Here is a 21,756-nt window from a genome sequence, read left to right as displayed (position 1 = left end):
GTTATTTTATTTTATTTTATTTTATATTTTATTTTATTTTATTTTATTTTGCGTCTTGGTGTGGATAACATGTATTTCCAGCTTTGGTTTTCAAGGTGTAGTACCACCATTCGCCACCTAGCCGCAGTAATAAGCTGAGGCGGAGTTAAACTCTCCAAAACCCACGAAGAAGAGCGAGCGTCGCCATGGCGGAAACAAAGCAGCAGGCAGGTAAAAAAATCCACCGGGATGTTGTTTCTTCGTTAAGTTCAGAGTCAAAGTGGTAAAAATGTCTTTAATCGTAGCGTTTAAGCCGCTTTTCTCCATGAGAACGAGTTTTACGGCGGTTAAACTAACCCGGAAGATACACGCTGACTTAGAGACAGAATAAGCTAACATTATCTTCACATTTTAATCACGTGATTAAAATGCTGTCTCATTTTAAATGTATTTGTAATATTTTTTATTGCTCGTGATGTTTTTTTAGCGTTTAATACATCCAGTTGGTTGTTTGGCAATCTTCGGTGTTTTACTGCAGGAATGTACCTCGGAAAGTATTCTTAACGTTGAATTACAGTGTTTTTCAATAATGTTCCAAATAGTTTATTTAATTTTTTCTCTATTCAATATTTCTAGGAACAACTTTCATAAATAACTATTGGGGGGGGTGGGGGGGGGGGGGGGGTAGATGCCCGTTCTTATTTCTATTTAAATATGCTGATTTTAGCAACAACAAACTCATTTTCGTATTTAATCCAACAGAATTAAATAAATTAATTAGAGCTGAGACCTGAATGACAGCAGGACTTCCTCTGTGTCCAGTGAAATAAGAATAATATATAAAATCACCGTCAGCCAGAGTTTTTGGTCCAAAGCTTTATGATTTAACTGAGTGAATGTTTTCAGCCTCCTCCCCTGAAGATGAAGCTCCTGAAGTTTCCGCCCAGGCCAGCTTCATGATACCTAAGAAGGAAATCAGCATGGTGCCCGACATGGGGAAGTGGAAGAGATCTCAGGTAGGTGTCTACCTGCAGCTCTGACACATGTAGCTCACATCCGTTTGGTTCTTTTCCTCTGACTTGTGTTTAAAGGAGAAAACCCCATCAGTTTAGTTTTATAGAAACCAGATGTTCAGATTGAGCTGATGGTGGAGGACATGAACCTGACATGGCGTCTCTGGTGTGTGTCTAAGGTTCTGCTTGTGCCCCACAGGCCTACGCCGACTACATAAGCTTCATCGTCACGCTGAATGAAGGAGTGAAGGGAAAGAAGATGTCGTGTGAATATGAAGTCTCCGAGGTTTGGTTTTTTTTAATGTCTGAAATGGTTTTTATTTTGACTCGGACACCTTTAGAGATGTTCCTCCTAGAGACGGAGTTCCTTTGGACTGAGAACACGGTTCTCCAGTTTTTGTCTCAGCGGACAAACAAAGTCCCTTAAGTAGGGTTGTCACGGTGTGAAAATGTAACCCCTCAGTTATTGTGACCAAAATTATCACGGTTTTCGGTATTAACGCGGTATTTTTTTAAACGTGTTACATTTTCAGACAACTAAATAAACCCTGTATATCAGGAAAATATTGTCCTCGGTTTGTGTCCTTCCAGTGAGCTTTGCAGATTTGGGAAAATGTCATCAGGCAGTAATCATTGTTAAATTCATAATTATTCTCGGAGAGACCAACTCTTATCTGCCCCTGGGAGCCCCGTCATGCATAGCGTCATTTCAACATGGCGGTGTCCGCGACACGGTTTATATGCAGGTAGCGGCACTGCGGCTGCTTTATATAGCGACTCGTTGCATTCTCCCTCAACCCAAATCCTCGGATCACGCATTTTAGCTAAAGCGCTAACGTTAGCTTGCCTTGCGTTGACTGTAGAGTTGTGGGTGATGGTCACGCAGATGTGTCATGAGATTTGAAGCGTTGCTGCCTTTCACAGACACTTTTTCTGCACCTGCTGCAAACAGGATAGCCGTCTTCTATCAACTGTCCCTCGGCATTCTTCAGATATCCAAAAGATGCCCGTACTTCCCACTTTGTCTTCTTTGAGGGATAATAAATGTACTCCTGAGCGCTGCCGTCTCCTCCTTTGGCCATTATTTCAGCTTTAGCTTCAAGAAAGTTTTGGTTGTAAACAACAAAGTGCGCATGTGCCGCCGGCAACTTCAGCAGATGATACGGTGGCTGGTAAGGGTCACCGCGCCTACACCGCAGCCACGGTAATCCACCGAGATAACATATGTTTTAAAAAAACAAGATGGTTATTATTATTGTCAACTTTTTTACCGGGGTTTACCGCTACACTGGTTACCGTGACAACCCTACCCTTAAGGAGGAGGTTTTCCCTCTGCAGCGTTCCGGTTCCTCCTACTCGTGGAGGTGTTCTGACGCTTCGAACAGCAGGTGATGAAGCCGCTTCATGTGGTTGCTTGTTGCAGACGGTGGACAGGCTGCTGGAGCTTTTGGGGACTTTGGACCGTTGGATAAACGAGACTCCTCCTGTTGACCAGCCGTCGCGTTTCGGTAACAAAGCCTACAGAACCTGGTTTGCCAAACTGGAGCAGGTTGGTTCAGACTTCCTCCCACACCGCCGAACCCCCACGCCGTTGATGCTGAGTGTGTCGTTCCTGTGTGTTCCCAGGAAGCCGAGACCTTGGTGTCCGCCGTACTTCCTGCCGACAGATCCGCTGCTGCTCCAGAGATTGCCGTCTACCTGAAAGAGTCGGTCGGGAACCCCACCAGGATAGACTATGGAACGGGTAACAAAGTGGGATTCTGATCCTGCTTCCCTTCCCGGCAGCCAGACTTCCTGTTAAACTGGTTCTGAAGGGACGGTCCTCCAGACCCTCTGGAGGTCTGATGGAGTTTGTGTTCTCAGGTCATGAAGCAGCTTTTGCGGCGTTCCTCTGCTGCCTGTGTAAAGTTGGAGCTCTCAGAGCAGAGGATCAACTCGCCATTGTCTTTAAGGTTTTTGACAGGTGAGCTCTTACTGGTGATGGCACACGGTTACTGGGAACTACTGGTGTAAAAATGGTGCTCCACTTCAGTTTCACCTCTAGAGGCGGAGCTCTAGTGTCGTGTTCCTGAGTGATGGGGCTGATGGAGGCGAGAAGGACCAGCCGAGCAGGACTTTGTCTCTAGTGAGGAGCTGAGCTGGAAGCTCTGGATTTACTGGGCCATCTAAACCCTCACCTGAGGTCATGAGATCTGGATCAGCACCTGAAGATCCAGGACCCAAGCTGCCTCCTCACTGAAAGGAGGCTGTTCTGATTAGGACACCTCCTTATTTAGAGTTAGGTTTTGATGCTTCTCTTGTTCGACCGAGCTATAACATCTGGAACATCTGTGTGTTCTTGAGGTACCTCCAGGTGATGAGGAAGCTGCAGAAAACCTACAGGATGGAGCCGGCTGGGAGCCAAGGAGTCTGGGGCCTGGATGACTTCCAGTTCCTGCCCTTCATCTGGGGCAGCTCCCAGTTCATAGGTGAGGCTCCGCCCACAGAGTTAGGCGATGCACGGACCACTAACACTTTAGTTGTGCTTTTACTAAAATCCTGAACACATCCAAAATGGTGTTCCTGGGACTGCTGCCAGGGCAGAAGGCAGTCCGCCGGGTCCTTTAGGAAAGCAGCTCTTTGTTGTGGGAGGAGCTGCGGTGTAGGGACCGGATGTGAGCACTAGGGGGCAGCAGGCAGACATCCAGCCCTGTCTGATCCCAGCACCGGAGCAGCTGCTCCCCAGAAAACCAACTCCCCTGCAGATTTATCTGTTGGTCAATAACCTGAATTATTTTCACCCTGAACATAAACTACAGACATGTTTTATTATTTCTAACGATCAATAAATCAGCCGGTAATTAAAACCAAATAATAGAATTTTCAGCCGATCTTAAAACGACTCAAATCCCACTTCAGATCAACAAAAGCAGCTTTTTATTTATTTACCTAAAACTAAACGGTTGTTAAGGGAACGCTTTTTGTAAATCAGTTAACGAAGACAAAAGTCAAAAATAGACAACAGTTTTTCAGATTTACCTCAGACCTTCAACGCTGCGAAGTCTGGAGCCTCTGCTGCTGATTGGTTCACAGATTAAATTCCTAAACCAGCTTTAATTTAACACAGAAGTTTAAGGCTGCGCTGGGATATTTCGGATTTGATCGTCAACAGCGACTCCTGGTGGCAACCAGGCCGACTCACGCTGGTTTCTCCTCAGGTCATCCGACTCTGGAACCGCGGCATTTCCTCGACGAGAAGGTGGTGAACGAGAACCACCAAGACTTCATGTTCCTGGAGTGCATCAAGTTCATAAACGAGGTCAGAAACCCGAGTGTGTGTGTGAGTGTGTGTGTGTGTGTGTGTTTTGACTAGTCTTGTCTGCCAGTGGTGGTCGGGGGGACCGAAGGTGCCAGCGCTCGGCAGCCTCGCCTCCATCAGCGTGTCCCAGGGCAGCTGTGGCTACCTCGTAGCTCATCCCCACCAACATGTGAATAACTAATTGTGTTGTAAAGTGACTTGGGGGGTTGTAGAACCATAAGAAGGTACTAAACAAATACAGGCCACCTAACATTTTTACCATGTTATAAATACACACACACCCAGTGGGATGTGAAAGTTTGGGCATCCTGGTTAATCTTCATGATTTTCCTGTTTAAAGTTTCTGTTGTTAAGATAAAAATTGTCAGTTAAGTGAATGAAATATGAGACACACAAGGTGATACCTGAGAGGTGAAACAAAGGTCGTAGGGTTGTTATAATTCTAAACAAAATTATGCAGGTGACATAACTGACATAACATAATTGCACAAAATTAATTCAAACTCAAAATAAAACGTTTCACTCAACCCCAATCGTGTACATTAAGTAATAATAAATTATAAATAAATAAAAATACGTTTTAAATCTACAGGCTGGTAACTGCAAATCCTGCTGAGAAGGGCTGTAAAATTAAATATGGGGCCTGCAGAAAACAAAAGGGACACACAACAATACAACAGGAGCAAGCTGTCTCTGCGTCAACCTGATGAGGAAATATTAAATCAACATTGTTTAACTGAACAATCACAAGATAATAAATCACAGTGCATTTAGTGCCAACCACAGCCTTAAGACGTGTTGAACGTGCCCAGTCCATCCTTATGTGAGCACCTGTGTGTGTACATGCGCTTGTTCATGTAAGGTTCCTCTATAACAGCGTCCAATAGAGAGTGTAAGGGGCCACAGATCTGCCCCCCAAAGATGCGTAGGAGACGGAGGGAGCTCCAAGTCTCAGAGATCCAGGAGCTGCCCCAGAGCACAGGAACCCTAAGGAGACTGCAACCAGAAAAGCCCCCACCCCCCTCGAGAGGCGCAGAGGATCGCCCCAGGGGGCCACAACCAGTAGCCGGCTGACCGGCTCCGGTCCGGGTTTCATCTCCTCTGCCCCGCCATCACCTGCTGGAGATTGTGGCGAGCTGCTGCGGGCCAGGCGGCTCCGACCCAGGAATGAGCTCCCCTGTCCCGCTGGGAGGGTTTCAAACACCGCCATCACCTGCTGCAGCCTGTGGCGGGGTGCTGCGTGCCAGCTCCGGCCCAGGAATGAGCTCTCCCCGCCCGCTGGGAGGGTTTCAAACACCGCCATCCTCTGCTGGAGACCGTGGTGCGCTGCTGCGCCCTGGTTGTTTATTCTGTTATTGTTACCAGTACTTGTCTTGCAACGTGAAACGCTTGGTCTCAGATTTTGTAAGAAAAATAATAAAATTTCCCCCCAAAATGCGACTCATATGTTTTTTTCTTCTTCGTTATACATTTTATGGCTGGTGCGACTTATACTCCGGAAACTACGGTAGTAGCACAAGAAGTCCCAGGAGAGGGGAGGAGCCAAAGGCCCCACCTGACATATACTGTCATACACAGACACAGTCACACACTCCCTCCCTCATGCTCTCACATACACATACAACCTAAGACTCACAAAAATGCACACCGGACACCCACTCATGCTCCCCATACACACCCTATTCACTCTGGTCCCGGTACTGCTGCACATGGGTACAAGCATTACCGGTTCCCAGAGTTCAACCCTTTCTGCTGAAGTGATAATGAGCGAAGTGACAACAGAGGTGTGCTAAGACCCCTAGTCTTCCTCCGCCTGCTCCAATACTGTGTTAGTGTGTGTTGATGAAGCGGGCAGTGCATGCATCGTCTGGCCTATGCCAGCTGATGCCACCACACCACCCCACTTGCATCCACAGCCCTCTGTGTCTAAGTGCAGTTTAAAATTGGAAGTGGGCACCGGCACTCGGGAGGAGGCTGAAAGATCCCCCTGCCAAATGCCGTTGAGTGTGCTCACTCCCAAGGCCCTAAGTGTGTGTTTGCGTGAAATGTCGTCAGTGGATGTGTTTAAGGGTTAGGGTTAGCGTCAGTTTGGCGCCTAGCTGAAAGCGGCTAAGCAGCTGCGTAGGGCGGCTATCCGCTGGTCCGCAAGAAGCGCTCTGCTTGATCGAGAGCGATTTTCTAGTCCGACGCATGCGAACTCTGACTCGGAACCAGGGAGCTCTTTTAGTAATTCACTGAGGAATCCAGGGCTTGATTTTGAGGCAGAACCTGGGAGATGTGGGCCTCCACTTGCACACAGGAACTCGCTAGTGTCCAGTCGTCTAGGCGACAATGAGGATTCCCCTCTCAGAGGTTTTAGAGTGGCTTCCACACTAATGCGTGCGATCGACCCAAGTGGGCACCAGAAATGAATTTTCGCTGCTAGCTGGGTGCTTGACTCTGTCGTCGTAGTGGAGCCGTCGCCCTCTAGCGGAGCTGGATAGCGTGGTTCTGTGTTCACGACAGACGCTTTGGTCTTTTAGTTGAGAACTGCTTTTCTCCAGCAGAGCAGGAGAAAGCAGCCTCTGCTGCTCCACCTGAAGCTTTTTGTAGACATTTGAGTTAAAGATTTAGCTGTTGTTCGCCAGCAGAGCGAGCTGACACAGCTTTATCTGTCCAGTTTGAGATGTTGTGCGTAGACACGTCAGACTGACAATAACTCGACTGCAAATTGCTGTCGGCCACAAGTGCCTCTGCAGCACCACAGTAGAGGCCATGCCTCTACGGAGAAGAACCGGTGCCGCTGCAGTCAGGTAACTGCTTCCAGGCTGCTCTGCCCAACACTGCTGAAGGAGTATGGCAAGCCACTGTAGCATTTAATTCACAAACGCGTCTGTCTGTAAACATAATTAAATTGGATTATTGTCAACCGGTACATAATAGATATGTCATCATTACTTTTTAAGCAGTAGAAATGAAACGTTATTAGCAGAATTTCATGTAAATTCCTACAGAACATGTTAATGAAATACATACATTTTACTGATCATAGTTAAATTCTAGATATATTTAGGTGATATCATGTTGTTTTGCACATTATTGAACTGTTTTCTAATCATGTTCTGTTGTTAAAGTAAAGGAAGGAGAAAAAATGTTTCCCTAGAAGTTTTTACATTTTCCTGTTTAATCTGATTAATCGAGTCGAGACCCGATCCGACCCGGTCACTCTGAGTGTTTCATATAGGCTGAACATGAAAATAGTCTCTTACACCTATCTCCTGCAGTAGCTTCTGATAGAAAACAGACGGTGAAACTCTAGGATTAGAAAATCCTGACAGATCTACGTCACACTGTCACTAACATTCATGGAGTCACCCATGTGGACTCACGATGGGGAAGTCTGTTGTTGGTTTAGCGTCCAGGAAACAGCAGAGAACGTCTCTGCTAATAGATGCTAACTGTTAGCATTAGTAACTTCACTACACAGCAGAACTCCTCCAGACTTGTGTTATTTATGGAGATAAAACATCAACATTGCTGAGCAAACAGTCAGTGGTAGAGTCGTGTTGCTCAATCAGAGGAGAGATGTCAAAATACCAGGAAATAAGACTCCATAGCCCGTCATCTGAAGCTCAGAGCCGTTTCCCTATATGCATAGTTGTCTGAACTCGTGTACTCATGTCCTCATAAAACGTCATCAACATAGACGTAAGTCATCCATCATAGACCTAAAACGTCATCAACTTAGACGTAAAGCGTCATCAGTATAGACGTAAGTCATCCATCATAGACGTAAAACGCCATCACCATAGACGTGAAACGTCATCAACATAGACGTAAAATGGCATCAACATAGACGTAAGTCGTCCAACATAGACGTAAATCGCCATCAACATAGACATAAATCGCCATCACCATAGACGTGAAACGTCATCACCATAGACGTCATCACTATAGACGTAAAATGGCATCAACATAGACGTAAGTCGTCATCAACGTAAACGTAAAATGTCATCAACATAGACATAAATCGCCATCAACATAGATGTGAAACGTCATCACCATAGACGTGAAACGTCATCAACATAGACGTAAGATGGCTTCAACATAGACGTAAGTCGTCCAACATAGACGTAAAACGTCATCAACATAGACATAAATCGTCATCATCATAGACGTGAAACGTCATCACCATAGACGTGAAACGTCATCACCATAGACGTCATCACTATAGACGTAAAATGGCATCAACATAGACGTAAGTCGTCATCAACGTAAACGTAAAACGTCATCAACATAGACATAAATCGCCATCAACATAGATGTGAAACGTCATCACCATAGACGTAAGATGGCATCAACATAGACGTAAGTCGTCCAACATAGACGTAAAACGTCATCAACATAGACTTAAATTGCCATCAACATAGACGTGAAACGTCATCAACAAAGACGTAAAATGGCATCAGTATAGACGTAAATGGCATCAACATAGACGCAAGTCCTCCAACATAGACGTAAGTCCTCCAACATAGACGTAAGTCCTCCAACATAGACGTAAGTCGTCATCAACATAGATGTAAGTCGTCCAACATAGACGTAAAACGTCATCAACATAGACTTAAATTGCCATCAACATAGACGTGAAACGTCATCAACAACGACGTAAAATGGCATCAACAAAGACATAAGTCGCCCAACATAGACGTAAAACGTCATCAACATAGACTTAAATCGCCATCAACATAGACATAAATTGCCATCAACATAGATGTGAAACGTCATCACCATAGACGTGAAACGTCATCACAATAGACGTGAGATGGCATCAACATAAACGTAAGTCGTCCAACATAGATGTAAAACGTCATCAACATAGACTTAAATCGCCATCAACATAGACGTGAAAAGTCATCAACAAAGACGTAAAATGGCATCAACATAGACGTAAGTCATCATCAACATAGACGTAAGTCATCATCAACATAGACGTAAGTCATCATCAACATAGACGTAAGTCGTCATCAACATAGACGTAAGTCGTCATCAACATAGACGTAAGTCGTCATCAACATAGATGTAAAACGTCCAACGTAGATGTAAGTTGTCCAACGTAGACGTAAAACGTCATCAACATAGACGTAAAACGTCATCAACATAGATGTAAAACGTCATCAACATAGACGCAAGTCGTCCAACATAGACGTAAAACGTCATCAACATAGATCTAAATTGTCATCAACATAGACCTAAAACATCATCAACATAGACGTAAAACATCACCTACATAGATGTAAGTCGTCATCAACCTAGACATAAGTCGTCATCAGCGTAGACGTCAAATGTCATCATCATAGACGCAAGTTGTCATCAACCTAGACGTTAGTCGTCATCAACATAGACGTAAAACTTCATCATGAACACAGCTGATTAGTTTCATTTAGTGATTAACCGCTCCTGTAGAAACCAGAGAAGGCTGGGGAGACATTTCATTTGTTAGATTAAGGTGTTAAAAAGACGAACGCACAGCGAGTAGAGTTTTGCTTTCGGTTTACCACAGAGAATTTACAAAGAGACACTACGGGGCTGGTATGTTATCAATTGTTATCAAAAAAGGACCACATATCATGCAAATAATATGTATTCATTGTTATTTTGTTGATTAAGAGACAAACTACCGGTAGACTTTTATTTTGATGTCAGGTCCCTTTTTTTACCCGTAGAAACAAGCAGCACTTGTTGCCATGACGCTGCAGAGTACGGTTCTGTTCCAAATGCATCCTCGGTAGAACTGACGTTCTGCTGTACTAGCCAAGAACATACTTGTCAACACTAACCTACTTAGGTATTGAGAAACGGCCCTAGACTAAACTTGATATTTTGTGATATATCAGGCGGTTTACCTGTCGGTAACCATGGTAACGAGACTTCTCATTGGGCTGGTTTAAAGCACATGGGTTGTTTTGTCTCACGTCTGCTATGTTTGTGCAGAGTGTTTGCTCTGTGTTTATGGTTGTGAGGATGAATCTCATCATAAACATGTTCTCCTGTCTGCCCCCCCCCCCCCCCCCCCCCCCAAAAAAACCACAAAAAAAACACACACACACGCTCTTATTCCTGTAGTCGGACACAGGGCTTGTGTGCGAGCGCGAGCCCTGAACATGACTCACTTCCTTCCCCACATGCTGCTGTGAATCACTCCTTCCTCCAGGGAATACGGGACGTCTCCTCCCCCCTCCCTCCTCTAGGCCCTTCCCCCACCTCTTCTCATGCGAGGTCCCAGAAAGTGTCTGCAGCAGCGCTCCAGTGCAGCTCCGTGGAAAAAAGAGGTTATTTTTTTCTAAAGATTGATGCCCCAGGGCTTACCCCCCTCCCCCTCCCCCTGTTTTTTCTTTTGGGAGGTGGGGGGGCTCCAATCACCACTTCTCAGTCAGACATTCATAGCTTCAGACTTCTCTTTCAGTGTCACGTCTGTTAACAATATTAAAAGTTGTATTTCTACTGATGGTTTCTACAAATTTAATTCAGTTAAATTAGTTAAACCCCAGATCCGGTCCAGTTAAAACCCCTGATCCGGCCCGGTTTAAACCCCTGATCCGGTCCAGTTTAAACCCCTGATCCGGTCCAGTTTAAACCCCTGACCTGGTCCAGTTAAAACCCCAGATCCGGTCCAGTTAAAACCCCTGATCCGGTCCAGTTAAAACCCCTGATCCGGTCCAGTTAAAACCCCTGATCTGGTCCAGTTTAAAGCCCTGATCCGGTCCAGTTTAAACCCCTGATCCGGTCCATTTTAGACCCCTGATCCAGTCCAGTTTAGACCCCTGATCCAGTCCAGTTTAGACCCCTGATCCGGTCCAGTTTAAACCCCTGATCCGGTCCAGTTAAAACCCCTGATCCGGTCCAGTTTAAAGCCCTGGTCCGGTCCAGTTTAAACCCCTGGTCCGGTCCATTTTAGACCCCTGATCCGGTCCAGTTTAAACCCCTGATCCGGTCCAGTTAGGACCCCTGATCCGGTCCATTTTAGACCCCTAATCCGGTCCCTTTAAAACCCCTGATCTGGTCCAGTTAAGACCCCCGGATCCGGTCCAGTTGAAACCCCTGATCCGGTCCAGTTAAAACCCCTGATCCGGTCCAGTTTAAACCCCTGGTCCGGTCCATTTTAGACCCCTGATCCGGTCCACTTTAAACCCCTGATCCGGTCCAGTTAGGACCCCTGATCCGGTCCATTTTAGACCCCTAATCCGGTCCCTTTAAAACCCCTGATCTGGTCCAGTTAAGACCCCCGGATCCGGTCCAGTTGAAACCCCTGATCCGGTCCAGTTGAAACCCCTGATCTGGTCCAGTTAAGACCCCGGATCCGGTCCAGTTAAGATCCCCGGATGCGGTCCAGTTTAAACCCCTGATCCGGTCCAGTTAAAACCCTTGATCCGGTCCAGTTAAGACCCCGGATCCGGTCCAGTTAAGACCCCTGATCCGGTCCAGTTAAAACCCCTGATCCGGTCCAGTTTTAACCCCTGATCCGGTCCAGTCTATTATTATTATTATGATGATTAATATGAATGCCTGGGAGTTTGTCCACATGTGTTTTGTGGATTTGGAGAAGGCATTCGACCACGTCCCTCAAGGGGGCCCTGTGGGGGGTACTCCAGGAGTATGGGGTACCAGGCCCTCTGGTACGGGCTGTTAGGTCCCTGTATGACTGGTGTCAGAGCTTGGTCCGCATTGCTGGCAGTAAGTCGGGCTCGTTCCCAGTGAGAGTTGGACTCCACCAAGGCTGCCCGTTGTCACCGATTCTGTTCATAATCTTTATGGACAGGATTTCTAGGTGCAGCCAAGGTATGGAGGGCATCCGTTTTGGTGGCCTGAGGATCAGGTCCCTGCTTTTTGCAGGTGATGTAGTCCTGTTGGCTTCATCAGAACGTGATCTCCAGCTCTCGCTGGAGCGGTTCACAGCCGAGTGTGAAGCAGCTGGGATGAGAATCAGCTCCTCTAAATCTGAGACCATGGTCTTGAGTCGGAAAAGGGTAGAATGCCTTCTCCGGGTCAGGGATGAGGTCCTGCCCCAAGTGGAGGAGTTTAAGTATCTCGGGGTCTTGTTCACGAGTGAGGGAAAACTGGAGCGTGAGATCGATAGGTGGATTGGTGCTGCATCTGCAGTGATGCGGGCGTTGTACCGGTCTGTCGTGGTGAAGAGAGAGCTGAGTCAGAAGGCCAGGAGAAGACCTAAAGGAAGACCAGGGCACGGTGGAGAGACTATGTCTTTCGGCTGGTCAGGGAACGCCTGGAGGAGCTGGCCCAAGTGGCTGGGGAGAAGGAGGCCTGGGGCTCCCTGCTTAAGCTTGGTTTATGCTTGACGCATTCACTTTCCGCGCGGTGATGCGGCTCGCGGCTGGAACGCGCTTCACAACTCGCAGCGTTTATGGTTTGTGCGGCTCGTCTCTGCGGTGAGCCAATTTTCTCCCAAACTGTAGGGGGCAGCATGGAGCTCTACGGATTGCATCCAACACTACACCATAGTAGAAGTAGAAATCACTGTTTACAACATGGTATTTCAGCATTTTTAACAGCGTTCTCGTCTTTTCCGACAGTGCGAGCTATTTCTCTCCAAGAATTATTAACAACATGTTGATCACGGTGATCTTTGAGAGCTGAATCATACAAATGTCTGTATTTACGAACCTCTGCCGTGCCGGTCCGCCATGTTTTTCCGCGTCCGACCGTCCGCGTGGTTAGAAATTTCCGAGGTGCGCGTTGCGGAAATCTTGGGCCGTGCGGACACGCGGTGGAGGGGCGTGGTTGTTAAAATGACGCAAAATGACGCAACTTTTCCGCGCGGAGCCGTGCGGACCTCGCGGACGCGTCAAGCATAAACCAACCTTTAGGCTGCTGCTCCCGCGACCCGACCCCAGATTAGCAGCCGAAAATGGATGGATATGAAGATTTTATTTATTATAATAATAATAATGTTGTTGTTTTAGTTGCATAATAAACTGTTTTGTTGTAGAATTTATTTAAATGTGTTCAAATTTATAAATGTTTTATTTGTAGGTTTGAATAAAATCTTATTTTGAAGGTCTGGATTATTTGAGACTGATTTCTGACTCTTGTCTCTGGTTCTGCAGATGAAGACGGGTCCGTTTGCCGAACACTCCAACCAGCTGTGGAACATCAGCGCCGTTCCTTCCTGGTCCAAAGTCAACCAAGGCCTGATCCGAATGTACAAGGCGGAGGTACGCACCCCCACAGAGCCGATTAGGTGGTCCAGTTTATGAAAAGCGTATCGATTTCATTTCAGTGGGGTGGATGTACTGAACAAACCACGAGGGTCCAACTGGACCGAGGAGGTCTACTGGTTCCAGAAACGCCCACAGAATTCCTGATTACTGCTCCGACTTCTCACAAATGTTCTGGTAGTCGAGGAGCGTTGTTTTAGTTGTTGGTGTTGGTTCTGTAAGAGCCTTGGGGCGGGGCCTAAGAGGCACCAGCTGAAGGCTGATTGGCTCCTGAAGTTCCCCCGGTGGTCACAGGGTCACAGACGGGTTCTGAGCTCAGTCCTGGTGCTGTGTTTAGAATAAAGCACAGCCTAAACCAGGAGCTGGTACGGAAGCCAGCGAGAGACAAAAAGACCAAACCATCCCTAAAGGGAAAAGTCCTCAAACCATCAGACTATTTTTAATCTGGAATCTAAAACACAGCTTTTACCTGTGGAGGTGACCGGAAAACCCGGAATCTGGTCAGCGGGAAACCCGGAATCTGGTCAGCTGGAGGAACCTTTAGTCTTCATTCAGATTTATTACATCGTTTCACTGATACCGGATGTAAACCTCAGATTTCCTTTATATAGAACATTAGATGTTTTTTAAGTAGGTGACATCACTTCCTGTCCTGATTCTATTATTTATTGTTGTTTAGCCTGATTTACTCTGAAACCCGACACTCGGGGCTGTTTTCATATCACTTTTAGAACATCTGATCTTATATTTGTGACGTTCTTCTGAAGTCACACTGAAGGAACTACGTTTTGTCATCGTATTTGTTTTTGTTATCTAAATAAAGTTTTATCTGAGCCTTTGTGACGAGCAGCAGTGAGAGGAGCTGCTGAAGCAGGCGGCGAGGAAAACACCCAGACGGGCCGGCTCTGTGGGACGCTGGGAGGCAGGAAAGGGTTAAGTCAGGAATGGTGTGTGTGTGTGTGTGGGCGAGTGGGGGTGGGATCAGGATGGGGGGGGGTGGGGTGTCTAAGCCCGGTCTCCCCGCCTGTTTGCCCACATCCTGTGTTTTCCAGAGCAGCCTGCGAGTCTTCCCAAAGAGCTGAGGGGCCAAGCTGTCTGCCTTTCCCTCCCCCCTCATTCCCTTCATTAAATCCTCCCCCCTCCTTCCCTCTCTCCCTCACTGCGGCCCAACCTCTCTCCCAGCCTGAAGCAGCCATCGGCACACTCACATTCCTCTCTCCCTTTCTCCGGCCCCACACAAGAGCCCGGATCCGTGGCTCCCGGCCTGACTGGATCCTTTCTTCTCCTCCAGACGTCCAGCAGAACATAAAATCTGCTCCGACGCAAAAGATGTGAAGGAAAAAATAAAATGCCAACGACACTAAAGACTCATTAGGTTTCATTTTTATTTTCTTAATGTTGAAACTCAAACATAAGGAATCAAACCAGGTTGTTTCAGGTTCAGGTCAGCCGGCAGGAACCAATCAGAACTCAGAACAACATTCAAACGTAGCCCAAAGACCACGTCCTACCAATGAAAGGATAAAGGTCTCTGAAACATTGGAAAAACACATCTGAATCATCAGGATTCTCTGCTGGATAACAACCAGACCATATCAGGAAGAACATGGAGGAGGTTTGACCTCCGGACAGCGACAGAACCTCTCAGTTCACCCGTTGTTACACTAAAACTCTTCCAGGGTTTTTGTGGAACCAAACGTCTGCTGAGCGACTCGAGCAGCGAGTCAGGGACAGACATGGCCTTAGGACAGACATCCACAAGTCCCAGATCCCAAATCCTGCATCATCTCGAGATCTGGCAAACTACCAACAGAATTCTCAAAGGAGTTTCCAGAATGTCCCCAAAGATTGTGAGTGGTCTCAGTTTCTTCTCCAGAAACAGATCTCCTCTGTGTCCTAGAGTCGTTGAGATATCAAGGCTGTGGGGCGTTATGTAGGCACGGACAAACGTGTTATTGCCTCCACGCCACCGTGCTTCTGCAGCGGAGCCATCATGGCCGACCAAAGATACGAAAGAAATGAGTGAAGGCAAGGAGGAAGAGCATTAATGCCATCTAAAACCGTGTGTGTGTGTGCGCGATTATTAACGACAATAATAACAATAATAATAATGTTAATATTACATTTTTATTAACAACAACAATAATAATATTAATAATATTAGCAGTAATAATAATAATAGTAATAATAATAGCAGTAAAATAATAATAGTAATAATAGCAGTAATAATAATAATAATACTAATAATAATAGCAGTAAGAATAATAATAGTAATAATAATAGCAGTAATAATAATAGTAATAATAATAGCAGTAAAATAATAATAGTAATAATAGCAGTAAGAATAATAATAGTAATAATAATAGCAGTAAGAATAATAATAGTAATAATAATAGCAGTAATAATATAATAGTAAAATAATAGCAGTAATAATATAATAATAATAATAATAGCAGTAATAATAGTAATAATAGTACTAATAATAATAGCAGTACTACTACTACTAATAATAATAATAACAGTAATAATAATAATAGTAATAATAATAGCAGTAAAAATAATAATAGTAATAATAATAGCAGTAATAATAATAATAGTAATAATAGTACTACTAATAATAGTAATAATAATAGCAGTAAAAAAATAGTAATACTGGTATAATAGCAGTAATAATAATAATAGTAATAATAATAGCAGTAATAATAATAATAATAGTAATAATAATAGCAGTAATAATAATAGTGATAATAATACTCTAATAAATACACAAGCCTTTAAGAGCAACTCAATCCCAGCTTCTACCAGAGAATGCTGCTGTTGTGTCTTTGAGCAAGACATTTAACCCCCCTCGCCTGCTGGTGGTGGTCGGAGGGACCGGTGGCGCCATTGTTCGGCAGCCTCATCTCATCGTAGCTCATCCATGTGTGAATGACTGACTGTGTTGTGAAGGGCCTTGGGGGGTTGTAGAACCCCAAGAAAGCACTATACCAGGGGTGTTCAATTCCAGTCCTGGAGGTCCGGTATCCAGGTTTTAACTGCATCAACACACCTGATTTCAATCAGCAGGTGATTAACAGTGTTCTGCAGAGCCTGGTGAGCTGCTGCACAGATGAATCACGTGTGTTGAATCAGAGAAACCACTAAAACGTTCTGGATGCCGGACCTCCAGGACCGGATTGAATCCCCCTGCGCTGTACAAATACAGGTCACTTACCATTTTACTTTGTTCTTTGTTTGAGTTTTAGTCTCCAGCAGCCTGTGTGTCTGACCTGATTTCACACTGGAAGCATCAGCGATGCGGAACGGTTAACTCGCGAACTTCAAAAGCGGTCCATTTCACACCGGGAGAGTTTTGGCAGAGGCACGGCTTCCTTGCTGTGCTCCTTGCTGGACTTGCGAGATCACAAGATCCTTCGAGACTCCAAGTCACCGTTTGTTTATGCAAACCACCATTAAACCAAAAAGAAGGAAATCACGTTTGAAATCGCTGTTTGATGTCACAAATGATGCTGTTCCTCTCCACTGCCAGGATTAAAGCCATGAAAACACACCACTGCACTTCTGGAACGATGCTGTGAGCAAATACGTCGTTGGGTCACATGTAAGCTTCATATTTATGAAACTGCATCGCTGCAGTACTTTTATTTTGAAAATTACCAGGGATTTTACACTGAAACCACGTGTGATTTCCTTTCTAGCCCTATGCTAACTGTGGAAATTGACGTGTCCCAGAAGCGGCTGGCGGCTAAACTAGAACCCGATCCTGTTTTTAGCGGCGTGGCGTGCCGCTTCTGGGACGCATCAGAAAATGACGCGGCTGGTTTGAAACACACCACAGACTATAGTGGATTCTGATGGAACAGCGACGTTCCGCTGCTGTCCCGCACCGCCGACGCTTTCAGTGTGAAACCGTGGAAATTAACCAACTGCTCAAGCTAGGCAAGCACACCTCAAGGCACAGTACTCACCTACACTAGTAGGTGGACAACACAACATCGACATTTAAGTAGCTGTCCTGTTTTAACCTTTATCAGTCAAGGACAGCGGCACCCTAGCGCCCCCTATAGAGAGCCTAAGCCACGCCCATCTACTTCCGGACCATGGGTCCCCGGAAGAACGACAAAATGAACGCAAGTCAACGGGGCTAATGGGTTCTAACTCCGCTTGTTTTGTGCCATGGATTTCACACATGATGTCCGTGAATTTTAAACACATTTTGGTACCAAGAACGTGCTTATTTTAGAACGGGGGAACGTTATTTTAGGTTTTGTGTGAAAATAAGTCCAGGACTACAAATGAGCTTCAACATAGTGACGTCATCGAACCAGACACGGAGAAAACTGAGAGAAAAGGGGTGTAAGTTCAGTAAACGTCCCACAGGAGGAAAGAACCACCATAAATCTGGTCACGTGGTGAGTAGCAGCTACGCTGGCGGGAGGAGCTTATGTGGTGATGTCACATATGCGACGTATCGATGTCTGATTGTAGTCGTGCTAATTACGAACGTTCAGTGTTTCGTTCTTTCGGGACCCATGAGCCGACTGGAAGGGAGGAGACTTGGGCTCCCTGTGGATGAGCCACCACTGGTTTGTCTATAGAGCTCCGGGAGTTGACGTCACTTCTCCCGGCATGCAACAGTTCAAATCGAAACGGCGCCATTTGGCAGGCAGAAGCCGGCAGCTGGACTATTTGTTATTGTCAGAAAACTCAATCAAACGGGAAATATGGTAGATTCCTGTTGTGCCCCAGGATGCAGAACAGACGCGGACGACATAAGGAATGAGCCATCTACAGGATTCCCCAAGATCCGGAGCGCCGCAAACGTTGGATCATTGTAATAAAACGCGCTAGTGACCGGGCTAAAATGAAGCTGTGGGATCCCGAGAGTAAAGGATTTCGCTTATGCAGCGACCGCTTCATATCAGGTACTTAAACCAACGTGTCCTCAACTGTGTATGGTATTTATTTTAAATGCTTTCATTACGATTCTTAGTGGGCTTCCTAAACTTATTTTGGCGTGGCTTTTTCTGCCTTATTACTCACAGCAGCAAGTAAACATCACGTAAAACGTTGCCTCGTGAGTTCTGCGTGCTGTCGTTTACGTGTTTTATGATCACAGCAATTAACCGGCTAAGCTGTGTTTAATTTTTAAGCAATGGTTGATCAGATCACACATAAAAAGCACTTTGGATTGCTATTATCTGTCTCACCGAGACTACTTACGTGTAAATCTGTTATTTGTCCGTCCATCCATCCATTTTCATCCGCGTATCCGGAGTCGGGTTGCGGGGGCAGTAGCGTGACTTCCCTCTCCCCAGCCGCCGGAGCCAGCTCCTCCGGGTAAATCCCAAGGGGTTCCCCGGCCAGGTCCGGTGTTGTGCCGGTAAGAAGTCCACTCCGACAGCTTCTGGCGTCGGAGCGGGCAGTAGAGTCGAGAGTCGCAGACCTCTCCCCAGCTCCTCCGGCCGGGGCAATCCCAAGGGGTTCCCCCGGCCAGGTCCGGTGTTGTGCCGGTAAGAAGTCCGCTCCAACAGCTTCTGGCGTTTTTAAAAAGTATCCCAGGGGCACGGTAAGGGTCGGAGATGTTTAGTCTATTTAATTTCTGACTATATAAAACAATTTCTTCTGTTTTAAAGTGTGAAGTAAACTCCAACGAAGTAAAATCCAAGCGGATCCCGTTTATGTTCATGTTACATCCGTGTTTGTTTACCTTTTTTGCATGCCAAAATGGCGTCCACTAACTGAGAGTCACTTGGGGTCCGGAGCTCTATGGTGACATCATCAGTGATGTCTGAGACTTGGTCTAGAACCCTGACCCCAGCAGCAACTGACACAGGTGGCTGTGTTTTTGTTTGTTTATACGTGATTCCAGCAGTGTGAGCGATTCCAAAGACTGGTGGGAGGAACCGGAGAAGCCTTGAGAACGTTTCAGGACATTTAGGCAACAATAGAAAGAAAGAAGAGCGGTGCGTCTCCCAGTGAGGAACTGCTTTTAGACCACGGGACTCCAGAATGGACTCGTTCCAAACAGAAGCAGAATTTTGTTTTTCGTTTTGTGTGAAACGTTCTCCCTCAGAACCGAATATTGACCCTCCTGGTGTTTCTGTTTTGGTTCCCAGTGCTTGGAGAAGTTTCCTGTCATCCAACACTTTAAATTCGGCAGCCTGCTCTCCATCCAGCCGGTGAAACCTTGATGTTGCTCCCACCACGGAACCAAACCAGCTCATTCTTCCTCCAACTGTAGCGAACACCAACCTCTCAGTCCTTCACGTGCACGCATGTGGTCCTGAAAGTCCCGACCCCCGCGCCGCGGACCACTCTGTTATTCATATGAAACCACGTGAGTCGTTCTGTTTTCAGGATGAGTGATGATGGACGCTTCAGGACTCGGATTCATCCGTTTGGGTTCCAACGGCGAGGCGGAAAACCGGCTCTCCTACATCTCTAGAGTTTGTTTGTTTTGCTTTTGAAGCCAAAGAGTGGTTTTTGTTGTAAATGTAAAAATAAGTGATAGCGTGATCATGTCTCAAACAGGTGAAAGTATTTTCTTCCAGTTCAGTGGAAAAACCTGTTGTGACTCATAAATTCTGCTGGATTTATGGAAATCCCTCTTAGTTGCTTCTGCCTCGTCACTGCCTTCATCCAGCCTCGGAGCGGCGCCGGAGGGAGTTCTGATGTAAATCAATAAAGAGTCCAATAGTTCTGGTCGGATCCGTGTTTGACTTTAGCTTCAGTCACAACATGATGGTGTGTGTGTGTGTGTGTGTGTGTGTGTGTGTGTGTGTGTGTGTGTGTGTGTGTGTGTGTGTGTGTGTGTGTGTGTGTGTGTGTGTGTGTGTGTGTGTGTGTGTGTGTGTGTGTGTGTGTGTGTGTGTGTGTGTGTGTGTGTGTGTGTGTGTCCTCTTAAATCAGGGGTGCTCTATAGGCGTGCCGGTTCCAGCCGGCTAATATTCTAAACCGCGGTCGGAGCGTCAGACGTTCAAAGGCAGCTTTAACTTCTAGTTTTGAATGTTTGTGAGCCGTTTGTCAGACGTGGAAAACGGTTTCCATTAGCTGCTAAACTGGAGTCCTTACTCTTAAAGAGAAGAAGTTGTTGGTTTCAGAAACACCTGTCTTCTCCTGAGTCGGAAGCCTGTTCCAGGATTTCCAGCTCCTGTTTGAATCCTGCTCCAGTAATAAGGAATGTCTGGGGATGACCCACAGATGACATCGGATGAGGAAGCTGGATCCTGAAACGAGGGAGGAAACTGTTGAGAATCAGAATCAGAGAATCAGAGAGACTTTTATTGCCAGCGCTCCAGCGAACCAGAGCATAGGAACTTGACTCCACAGAACAGCCTGATCAAGGTTACACACACACACATATAGACAGGACAGATACAGGCAGACCACGAGAGCAGCCATAACATTTTATATGAGCAGAAAGATCTCAGTAGAACCGCAAGGATCAGCAGAGCAGTTCTGTTTGTTGAACCGGCACCAGCCTCAGTTGAAGTGATGGGAAAACCCTCGACTTCCAGGATTTTACAGAGCTGGGGAAGAGAAGGAATGAAACAAAAACACTCACTCCAGCATCAGCTAGCTTTTATTTCAGATCAAACATTAGTTCTACTGGTACCAGGTCTGGTTCTGCAGCTGGATTCATTCCCTCCTGCAAGACTTGGTAGGAAGTTTGGACCCAGTCTGTGACGTGTCTCAATTTGGTTCTGAGTCCGAAAACGGAAAAATATACGAGAACTTTGGGATAAACTGGAAACCAGCTTGTAACTAAAGTGGGAAGAAACTCCAATGTAGTTATATATTTAACACGTGCACGTGCACTCATTCATGCACACACACGTTCACACATTCATGTACGCGCATGTGCACACATTCATGCACACACACGTTCACACAATCATGTACGCGCATGTGCACACAATCATGTACGCGCATGTGCACGCATTCATGCGCACATACATTCACACATTCATGCACGCACACAGGCACTATTCATGCACACACACGTTCACACATTCATACATGTGCATGTGCACACATTCATGCACACACACACACACGTGCTCACATTCATGCACAAACACACATGCACACACACGGGCACACATTCATGCACACACACACATGCACATATTCATGCATGCACACGGGCACACACACACGTTCACACATTCATGCACACACACGTGCTCACATTCATGCACAAACACACATGCACACACACTGGCACACATTCATGCCCACACACGTGCTC

The 21,756-nt window shown here is 46.1% G+C and overlaps 1 protein-coding gene across 3 annotated transcripts; it reads left to right on the top strand.

The window, feature by feature from the left end:
• The first annotated feature begins 63 nt into the window (after positions 1–63).
• ptpa (protein phosphatase 2 phosphatase activator) lies at positions 64–20,204 on the top strand. 3 transcript variants are annotated; one of them, XM_054744657.2, is made up of 10 exons: positions 64–210; positions 886–995; positions 1,192–1,278; positions 2,416–2,541; positions 2,619–2,736; positions 2,856–2,955; positions 3,336–3,460; positions 4,190–4,290; positions 13,392–13,499; positions 19,622–20,204. In XM_054744657.2, exons 1-10 carry the CDS (start codon positions 186–188, stop codon positions 19,694–19,696), a joined length of 975 nt encoding a protein of 324 aa, XP_054600632.1. In that variant the 5' UTR covers positions 64–185; the 3' UTR covers positions 19,697–20,204. The 3 variants fall into 3 exon arrangements, with proteins under 3 accessions (XP_054600632.1, XP_054600631.1, XP_070408619.1); XM_054744656.2 differs by lacking the exon at positions 19,622–20,204 and adding an exon at positions 13,565–13,930; XM_070552518.1 differs by lacking the exons at positions 13,392–13,499; positions 19,622–20,204 and adding an exon at positions 5,168–5,495.
• Positions 20,205–21,756: the final 1,552 nt, after the last annotated feature.

The sequence above is a fragment of the Nothobranchius furzeri genome, chromosome 6 (genome assembly GCF_043380555.1).
Source record: "Nothobranchius furzeri strain GRZ-AD chromosome 6, NfurGRZ-RIMD1, whole genome shotgun sequence".
NCBI classification, from domain to species: Eukaryota; Metazoa; Chordata; class Actinopteri; order Cyprinodontiformes; family Nothobranchiidae; genus Nothobranchius; species Nothobranchius furzeri.
Note: the sequence above shows the minus strand (reverse complement) of the source record. Positions and strands in the feature narration are given on the sequence as shown.